General features: G+C 42.0%; 1 protein-coding gene across 1 annotated transcript; it reads left to right on the top strand.

The window, feature by feature from the left end:
* Nucleotides 1-5,368: 5,368 nt before the first annotated feature.
* On the top strand, nucleotides 5,369-8,864 carry LOC128113289 (speckle-type POZ protein-like). Its single transcript, XM_052742852.1, has one exon. It carries the CDS (start codon nucleotides 7,308-7,310, stop codon nucleotides 8,388-8,390), a length of 1,083 nt encoding a protein of 360 aa, XP_052598812.1. The 5' UTR covers nucleotides 5,369-7,307; the 3' UTR covers nucleotides 8,391-8,864.
* Nucleotides 8,865-10,693: the final 1,829 nt, after the last annotated feature.

The following is a 10,693-nucleotide window of genomic DNA, read 5'->3' as shown; positions in this document are numbered from 1 at the left end:
CAAAACACCAAATAGACTGGACCCCCCCCAAAATGTTTCCTCACTACATGTTAATTAAAACATAAAAAAACAGAATAGAGAAAGAATAGTAAAAGCTGCAAAAGGAAAAAGGCCAAGTAACACATAAAGGCAGAACCATCAGAATACACCCGACTTCTCAATGGAGATTCTGAAAGTCAGGAGGTCCTGAACAGAAGTTCTGCAGACACTAAGAGAACACGGATGCCAGCCCAGACTACTATACCCAGCAAAACTTTCAATCACTGAGATGGAGAAAACAAGATATTCCATGACAAAACCAGATTTAAACAATATCTATCCACTAATCCAGCCCCATAGAAAGTGCTAGAAGGAAAACTCCAACCCAAAGAAGTTAGTTGTACCCACAAAAAATAAAAAAGGCAATAATCTTACAACAGTAAATCCCAAAGAAAAGAAATACACACACTACCATGACCAACATCAAAACCAAAAAATAACAGGAATTAACAATTACTAGTCATTAATATCTCTTAATATCAGTGGACTCAATTGTCTATAAAGAGACATGGCTAACAGAATGGATAAAACAACAACAACAACAAAAACAGGATCCAACCTTCTGCTGCATACAAGAAACACACCTCAACTTCAAAGAGAGACATTACCTCAGAGTAATGGGTTGAGAAAAGATTTTCCAATCAAATGGACCTAAGAAACAAGCTGGTATAGCTATCCTAATATCTAACAAAATATACCTCAAACTAAGATTAATCAATATAGATGGAGAAGGACATTTCATATTCATCACAGGAAAAATCTGTCAAGATGAAGTCTCAATTCTGAACATATGCCCCAAATGCAAGGGCACTCACATTTGTAAAAGAAACTTTACTAAAGCTTAAATCACACATCCAACTTCACACACCAATAGTAGGAGACTTCAACACCCCACTCTCAGCAATGGACAGGTCTGCCAGACAGAAACTTAACAGAGAAATAAGGGAACTAACAGATGTTATAACTCAAATGGACTTAAGAGACACCTATAAGCCGGGTGGTGGTGGCGCACGCCTTTAATCCCAGCACTCGGGAGGCAGAGCCAGGCGGATCTCTGTGAGTTCGAGGCCAGCCTGGGCTACCAAGTGAGTTCCAGGAAAGGCACAAAGCTACACAGAGAAACCCTGTCTCGAAAAACCAAAAAAAAAAAAAAAAAAAAAGAAGAGACACCTATAAAACATTTCACCCAAACAAAAAAGAATATACCTTCTCAGAACCTCATGGAACCTTTTTCTGAAATTGATCACAGACTCAGCCACAAAGCAAATCTCAACAGATACAAAAAAATTGGAATAATCCCCTGTATCTTATCAGATCACCATGGCTTAAAGTTAGAATTCAACAACAACACACATTACAGAAAGCATACAAAGTCATGGAAACTGAGTAATGCTCAACTGAATCACCACTGGGTCAAGGAAGAAATTAAACTTCCAAGAATTCAATGAAAATGAATGCACAATATACCCAAACTTATGGGACACTATGAAAGCAGTGATAAGAGGAAAGTTCATAGCACTAAGTGCCTATAAAGAATTTGGAGAAATCTCATACTAGCAACTTAATAGCACACCTGAAAGCTCTAGAAAAAAAAGAAGCAAACTCACCCAGGAGGAGTACATGACAGGAAATAACCATACTGAGGGCCAAAATCAATAAAATAGAAAAACAAAGAGAACAATACAAAGAATCACTGAAATGAAGAGTTGGTTCCTTGAGAAAATTAACAAGATAGGAAAACCCTTATCCAAACTAACCAAAAGGCAGAGATATAATATCCAAATTAACAAAATCAGAAATGAAAAGGGGGACATAACAACAGACACTGAGGAAATCCAGGGAATCACTAGGTCATACTTCAAAAACCTCCATAAAAATTGGAAAATCTAAAATAAATGAATATCTTTCTAAATTAGGTACCTCATACCAAAATTAAATCAAGAACAGATAAGAAGTTTAAACAGACCTATAAACCCTAAGAAAATAGAAGCAGTCATTAAATGTCTCCCAAAGTAAAAAAGCTCAGGGCCAGATGGTTCAGTGCAGAATTCTACAAGAATTTGAAAGAGGAGCTAAAACCAATACTCCTCAAATTATTCCACACAATAAAAACAGAAGGAACATTGTCAAACTCTTTTTATGAGGCTACAGTTACCCAAACTACACAAAGACACACTAAGAAAGAGAATCACAGACCAATCTCCTTTATGAACATAGATACAAAAGTACTCAATAAAATGCTAGCAAACTGAATCCAAAAACACATAAAAAATATCCACCATGATCAATCAGGCTTCATCCAAGAGGTGCAGTGATAGTTCAACAAATGAAAATCTGTCAATGTAATCCACCATATAAACAAAGTGAAAGAAAAATCCCACATGATCATCTAATTAGATGCCGAAAATGCCTTTGACAAAATCCAACACCCCTTCATGATAAAGGTCTTGGGGAGATCAGGAATGCAAGGAACACACCTAAACATTAAAAAAGCAATATATAGCAAGCCAACAACCAATATCAAATTAAATGGAGAGAAACTCAAAGAGATTCCACTAAAATCAGGAACAAGACAAGGCTGTCCACTCCCTTCCTATCTGTTCAACATCATACTCCAACGTCTAGCTAGAACAATAAGACAACAAAAGGAAATCAAGGGGATACAAATTGGAACTTTTGATATTTGCAAATGATATAGTATACATATGATAGTGACCCTACAGCTAATAAACACCTTCAGTAATGTGGCAGGATACAAGATTAACTCAAAAAAAGTCAGTATCCCTCTTATATACAAATGATAAATGGGCTGAAAAAGAAATCAGAGAAACAACACTCTTTACAACAGCCATTAATAAGATAAAATATCTTGGGGTAACTCTAACCAAACAAGTGAAAGACTTGTATGACAAGAACTTTAAGTTTTTGAAGAAAGAAATTGAAGAAGATATTAGAAAATGGAAAGATCTCCTGTGTTCTTGGATAGGTAGAACCAACATAGTAAAAATGGCAATCTTACCAATGCAATCTACAGATTCAATGCAATTCCCATCAAAATCCCAACACAATTCTTCACAGACCTCAAGAGAACAATACTCAATTTCATATGGAAAAACAAAAACCCATGATAACTAAAACAATCTTGTACAATAAAGGAACTTCCAGAGGCATCACCATCCCTGACATCAAGCTCTACTATAGAGCTACAGTAATAAAAACAGCTTGGTGTTGCCATAAAAACAGACATGTGAATCAATGGAATTGAATAGAAGACCCTGACATAAATCCTTACACCTATGGAGACCTATGGCATAACTGGATGTCAACATGTAGAAGATTGCAAATAGATCCATATCTATTGCCATGCACAAAACTCAACTCCAAGTGGATCAAAGATCTAAACATAAATCCAGTTACACCAAATATGATCGCAGAGAAAGTGGGAAGTAGCCTTGAACTCATTGGCACAGGAAACTACTTCCTGAATATAATACTGGTAGCATAGACACTGAAATGGACAATTAATGAATGTTACCTCCTGAAACTGAAAAACTTCTGTAAGTCAAAGGACATGGTCAATAACACAAGAAGACAGACTACAGAATGAAAAAAGTTTTTTACCAACTCCATATCTGACAGAGGACTAATCTTCAAAATATATAAAGAACTCAAGAAACTAGACATCAAAATACCAAATAATCCAATTTAAAAATGGGGTATAGATCTAAATAGAGAATTCTCAATAGAAGAATCTCAAATGGCCAAAAGACATTTAAGGAATTGCTCAACATCCTTAGCCATCAGGGAAATGCAAATCAAAATGACAGTGAGATTCCATCTTATACCTGTCAGAATGGCTATGATCAAAAACCCTGATGACAGCTTATGTTGGAGAGGATGCAGAGCAAGGGGAACACTCCATCACTGTTGGTGGGAGTGCAAACTTGTACAGCCACTTTGGAAATCAGTATAGCAGTTTCTCAGAAAATTGGGAATCAATCTACCTCAAGATCCAGTAATACCACTCTTGGGCATATAATGAATGGATGCTCAATCATACCACAAGGACACTTGCTCAACTGTGTTCATAGCAGCATTATTCATAATAGTTAGAACCTGGAAACAACCTAGATGCCCCTCAACCAAAAAACAACTAAAGGGAATGTGGTATATTTACACAATGGAGCATTAGTGATAAAACAAAAAAAAAAAAAAAAGCAAAAACGACGACATCATGAAATATGTAGGTAAATGGATGGAACTAGAAAAAAGTCATCTCGTGTGAGGTAACACAGACTCAGAAAGACAAACACGGTATGTTCTCACTGTCTAGTGGAGAGTAGATGTAAAACAAAGGATAACCAGTCTACAATCCACAGCCCTGGAGATAACATGGAGGACCTAAGAGGCATGCATGGATCACCGTGGGAAGGGAAAATAGATGAGATCTTCTGAGTTAACTGAGGGAGGAGGTGTAGGGGAGGAGATCGAGATGGTCAAGTTGGGGGAGGGAGAGAGAAGGTGAGTGACAAGGGAGATATCTTGATAGAGAAGACCAGAATGGGATTGGAGAGAGGTCTGGCACTGGGGAGGCTCCTGGGAATCTATGAAGATGACACCAGCTAGGACTCCTGGCTGTAGTAGAGAGAGTGCCTGAACTGGTCTTCTCCTGTAGTCAGATAGAAGACTACCCGAATTGTCATCATAGAACCTTTGTCCAATGACTGATGGAAGCAGATGTAGAGGTCCAAGGCCTGGCACTCTGGGAATCCAGCTGAAGAGAGGGAGGAGATATTATATAAGCAAGGGCAGTCGAGATCACGAGGGAGGAGGGGGAAAGCCACAAAGACAGTTGGCCTGAGTTCGTGGGAGCTCAGGACTCTAGACCAACTCTAGGGAGCATACATGGGATTGATCTAGGTCCTCTGAATGTGGGTTACAGTTGTGTAGCTTAGTCTGTTTGTGGGGCTCCTAGCAGTGGGACAAGGACCTATCCCCAGCACATCAGCTGACTTTTGGAACCTACTCCCTATGGTGGTATACCTCGATGCAGGGGGTAGGAGCTCGGTCCTGCCTCAACTTGATATGTCATGCTTTGTTGACTCCCAAAGAAAAACTTACCCTTTCTGAGGAGTGGATGAGGGGGGTAGAATGGAGTTGTGAGGAGGGAACGGGAGAAGAGGAGGAAGAGGAAACTGTGGTTGGTATGTAAAATAAACATAAATGAATGAATTAATTTTTAAAAAGACCTATGAATGAAATCATGATTACCTCTTGAATACTTGCTAAAATATTTCAGAATGCCAAAGCTTTAGAGAACAAACTAGTCTTTCAGAGCTGTTCCGTCATCTTCAAGAAAGTAACTGTGATGGGATGTAGAAATGATTCAGCAGTAAAAGGTGCTGGATACCTTTCCAGAAGACTGGCATCCAATTCAAGCATTCACACAGCAGTTGACTACTGTAGCCAAATTTCTATGTGTTCTTATTAAATAAAAAACACAGAGCCAAATATAGGGGTGAAAGCCTTAGAAATCAGGGAAATAGTGATAGCCACCAATCTTACCTCCCCAGCTTTGCAGCTACCAAAAGTGAGTTACTTCCTGTCTACCCATGCCTTTATTGACCTGCTCTTCTGCCCTCTCATTGGCTTTTAGCCCCCTACCTCACTTCCTTGTCTCTGCCTGTCTGGACAGACCTCCAGGTCTCTATGGTTGTTACTGGGATTAAAGGTGTGTGTTAGCATGCTTGGCTGTTCCCTAGTGTGCCCCTGAACACACGAGACCCTGCCTGCCACATGATCAGATTAAGGGCGTGTACTACCTCTCCCTGACTTCTATGTTTACTTAAAAATGGCTGGCCTTTTCCTCCTTGATCTCCAGGCATGCTTTATTTATTAACATACAAATAAAATATCACCGTAATAACATTCGGTAACTCCAGTTATCCAGGGAAACAACAGCCTCTTCTGGCCTCTGTCTACATCATAGACTCATGGTGCACAGACCCACCTGTGTAACTGCATGATGAAAATACCATTCTATGTGTAAAACCCAGTACTTGTGTAAAAAAACATCAATCCTTGCCAAAACTAAAACAAAGGCTTATCTACTGAAGTCCATAGTTCTGGGAATATCTCTAAATGTTCAAACCTTTCTCAAAATATACTAACATTTTGGCTTCTGTCCTGCCACTTCTGGCTAACTGTTCTTGTTAACTGAAGTGTGTCAATCCACTTTTGTGCTTAAAAGCTCACCCTGAGAAAGGCTAGTTGCTGCACTGGAATCTGGAGCACCCCAGGTACTTGCCAGCGAGCTAATAAAGACTTTCTAATGGCTTAAATCAATATTCAAAGATTAAAGAGGACAGAACTCCCCAGGGAAGGATGAATACTATGAGGTATTGAGAAACTGAAGCCCTTAGGACCTTCTCATAGCATGTCCTTAAGTGGATCTGGAAGAATGTTGCCAAGGAGGATTATCTGAGGGGGAGGGGCAAGACGACCAATGAAAGTTGATGGAGTCATATTGGAGACTATTAGTCTGGATGGAATAAAGGCAGGAAAACGACAACTACTTTCAGAGGTTCCTGCCTGGCTCTGCTTCTTGCCCACCATATATGAATTTTTCCACCCTGACCTCCATGTTGTGAACGCTGAGATCTGACAAGGTAAGGAAAACACCTCTTCCTGGATCATGTTTATGGGAGGGATTAGTGTAAAACCCCGAGAAGATTAAATAACAGCTGTGTAGGAATGGACAACACCCCTTACTTTGTGGAAGATGAAGCATAGTAAGCAAAATACACTTGTCATGGTTGTTCTTGGTTCCCAACTTAACTAGACATGGATTAACTACAGTCTAAAACGGAGGGCACAACTGTGAGACATGTTTTGCTTAAGTAGGTAGATTCACTTCAAGTACAGACTTTGGAGGTTAAAAGACACAAACATTTAACCAGGATCTCAAGACCTGAGGACACACGCCTTTAATCCAGATCTTGAGGCTGGAAGACACACCCTAAATTGAGCCACGCCTTCTGCTGGAAGCCCTATAAGAAGACATGGAAGAAGGAAGCCGTCGCTCTTTGCCTGCTTGCCCTCTCCTTGCCACAAGTCCGTTCCTTCACTGGCATTAGAGAACACTTCAGAATTCCAGCATATACTGAAGACCAGCCGACTCATCCAACCTCCTGGATGAGGTGAAGAGAAAATAGTCCCTGGTTCTTAATTTTGGATCCAGTTTAACCTTCAAACTACCTCCAGAAGAAATGTCAGGGGATGGGATAGCCCAGAGCTGGGGCTACACGCAGATCAGCGTCCAGAATTTCTCCTACAAGTGGACCATCAGCAACTTCAGTTTTATTCTGGAGGGAATGCGGGGACACATTAGAAGCCCAAGTTTCTCACTAGGAGCCAATGAGAAATGGTGTTTGAGAATACACCGGGACGAGATCAATGAAGAAAGGACAACCTACCTGTCAGTTTACCTGGTGTTGCTCAGCTGTCCAAAGAATCACGTTTGGGCAAAGTTCCAGTTCTGGATCAAAAGCGCCGAAGGAGAGAAAACCCGAACTACGAAGAGCCCAAGAGCCTTTGTGTTTGTGCCACGCTACAGCTGGGGATTCAAAAAGTTCGTTCGTAGAGATTTCCTCTTGTCCCATGCCGACTGGCTTCTCCCAGATGACAAGTTCACCCTCTACTGCAAGGTGAGCATGGTCCAGGACTCCTTCAGCATCTCTGACCAGAACAGGAAGCCAGGGATCCAGGTTCCCAAGTGCACATTGGCAGATGAGCTAGGAGAGCTGTGGAAGAATTCCCGCTTCACAGACTGCTGCCTGTTGGTAGGTGGCCAGGAATTCCGGGCTCACAAGGCCATTTTAGCAGCTCGCTCTCCAGTTTTCAGAACCATGTTTGAACATGACATGGAGGAGAGCAAAAGGAACCGCCTTGAGATCCAAGACCTGGAGCCACGAGTCTTCAAGGCAATGATGGACTTCATTTACACCGGAACAGCACCAGACCTGGATAGCCTGGCAGCTGCTGTGCTGGCAGCTGCTGACAGGTATGGCCTGGAGCATTTGAAGATCATGTGTGAGGATGCCCTCTGCAGGGACCTCTCTGTGGAGAATGCTGCCCACACTCTCTTCCTGGCTGACCTCCACAGTGCGGGGCAGCTGAAAACCCAGGCACTGGATTTCATTACAGCTCATGCCTCTGAGGTCTCTGAGACCTCAGGCTGGAAGGCAATGGTGGGCTCATATCCCAACTTAGTGGCTGAAGCATACCGCTCCCTGGCTTCTGCTAACCGCCCTTTCCTGGAGCCCCCTCTCAAACGCCCGAAGCAATCCTAGGACCTGGGCATCTGTGACCTACATGTGTCTCTCAGAAGCAGCAGCCAGGGTTGTTGCCAATGACACCTGGGTAAACTATATGAAATGCGTGGAGCATTTACTGTGAATGTGGGGAAAGACAGCATGGTGGCTCGGGCTTTAATACAGCTGTAAATGAGTTGAACGGCAGGTCGGGGGAGGAGGAGCGTAGACTCTGGTATACTCTGCTCTGTTGCTGTCCCGGTTTAATTTTTGTCCAATGAACTGGAACCTGGGATTCAGTGTTGATGCCGGTCCCAAGCATATCCCAACAGGGTTTCTTTGGAGAAACCTGTCTGGATTGGACTGAGCAGAACACATATATGATCAAAGGCTCAGCAAAGGAGAAAATAAACATGAATGTTTGCTTACAAGAGACGGGGAAGAGAAAGAAGACATTTTTTCTACAAACTCCGTTTGTGGGGCCTGGAGAGATGACTCCGTTGGTGAAAGCAAGTGTTGCTCTTGCAGAGGACCCTTGTTCAGTCCTCCTCTGGTCTCCATGGGCTCATCCGTCTCTGTAGACCCTACCTTACCCCCAAAATATAAAATGAATAAAAATTTTAAAATAAAAAATTTCCTTTTTTTTTCTGTTATGGGTCATGTTGTGGCTTTTTTATTCCTTAAAATTTTAATTTCAATATCCATCCACCACTACCTCCCCAAAACTCCCTCTGGTGCCTCCAGTTCATCTCCTTCCCAACTTCATGCTGTCTTTTTTATTTTCATTTTTCTTTGGGGACGTGGCCAGGTAGTAACCTTGGTAGGTTACTTATGCCCCAGTGGATGGTCACATACCATGGGCCCATTTGCCTCAGTCAGATTTAGGGGTCATTAATACCAAGAAATCGCCAAAAATTCTTAACAAGTAGAATTTTGCATTATTGCCAGCTCCCATTTATTTCTATCAAAGAGGCTTTTCATTTGTTTGTATGCTTGCTTGCTTGAGACAGGGTTGTAGTGGGTAGCCATTCCAGCTTTGATCTGGAAGTTCCAACCCCCATTGAGACTTCGGCAACTGTCACGCCTACAAGGCGGGGCCCAGGGAGGCGCCTGGGGACCCGAGATCTGGATCGGTGTGCGCTCTCTCTGTTGCGGGACCCTGGATGGTGGAGGTGGGCCAAGCAGAGCTCCAGAGAACACCGCTGGACTGTGATACACCTTCCCCAGACCCCGCGACCTACCTATCCCTTAGCTTGTAAGTTACGCCATTAAATAAATCTCCTTTTAACTACGTGGAGTGGCCTTAATAATTTCACCAATATCTGGTGCTCACGTGGGGCAAATTCCAAAGGCCTGGGTGGCTCCCACCCTCAGCCTCCTCCCCGGCTAGCGGGTACCTAAGCCTGCCTGCAAAGTTCCATATAACCAGGGAACGCCTACACCGTTCCATTCTCTCAAGAGGGAGCAGCTAGTCCGGTCTCAGTTCCCTAGCTTAGCCCCGAGACCAGCGAAAGAGGCCCTCCCCGGCTTCCTGAGTGCCGGCTCCAGCTCCCGCCATCTCGACTCCAGCGAGCTGCAGTCAGCCAAGATCACCAGCAGGCCCTGCTTTGGAGCTGTACCAACGCCACCTGCTGGCTGAAAAGTGCTACTACACCCCCCCAAAACCATGAAAGGTAAGCATATTGTTTCAAGTAAAAGTACTTGATAATTTTACACCTTAAAATTGACTAACAAATTTTGAGTAATTCTTGTAATATGGCCAACAACATTACCTCACAAGAATTTGAAAACCTTTTTGCCTATATGATGAATGACATCTTCCTGGAAATATACGACCTTCCTAAGGCATATCTGGCCTGTACCATTTTGGCATTCATCGTAATTATTCACACAGTGTTCAAACACTGGTTTAATAACAAGAACAAAGTTGAGTCATTATTGGGACTGATACAGGCTTTAAAAGATAGCAATGAAAGCTTACAGAAAAGATTCTCTCTGGAATCTGCTTTACAAAATAGCAATGAAAACTTACAGAAAAAGATTCTTTCTCTGGAATCTGCTGATCAGGATTTACAAAACAGGCTTGTACCAAAAATTGATCTTATTGATAATAAATGTGAATATTTAATGGACGGAACACCTAACTCTCCAGATACTATATAAGGAAGAAAGATTATCATTAATTGATAAGATAAGGTCCATGGAATCATGTGTTTCTGAGGAACATAAAAACTTCTATGATTCCATGAGAAATCTGGTGTCCCTTGCCAGAGAGGAGGTTCACTCCCTAGAACAGACCCTAAGTGCTCATTTGCAAGCCTTAGAAGAAACTCTCAGTAAAC

The sequence above is a fragment of the Peromyscus californicus genome, unplaced genomic scaffold (genome assembly GCF_007827085.1).
Source record: "Peromyscus californicus insignis strain IS unplaced genomic scaffold, ASM782708v3 Scaffold_18__1_contigs__length_77618521, whole genome shotgun sequence".
NCBI lineage: Eukaryota > Metazoa > Chordata > Mammalia > Rodentia > Cricetidae > Peromyscus > Peromyscus californicus.
This window is presented reverse-complemented; position numbering and strand designations above follow the sequence as displayed.

Coding starts and splice junctions, on each gene's coding strand:
- LOC128113289 (XM_052742852.1), top strand. CDS start 7,308: ATGTCAGGGGATGGGATAGCCCAGAGCTGGGGCTACACGCAGATCAGC.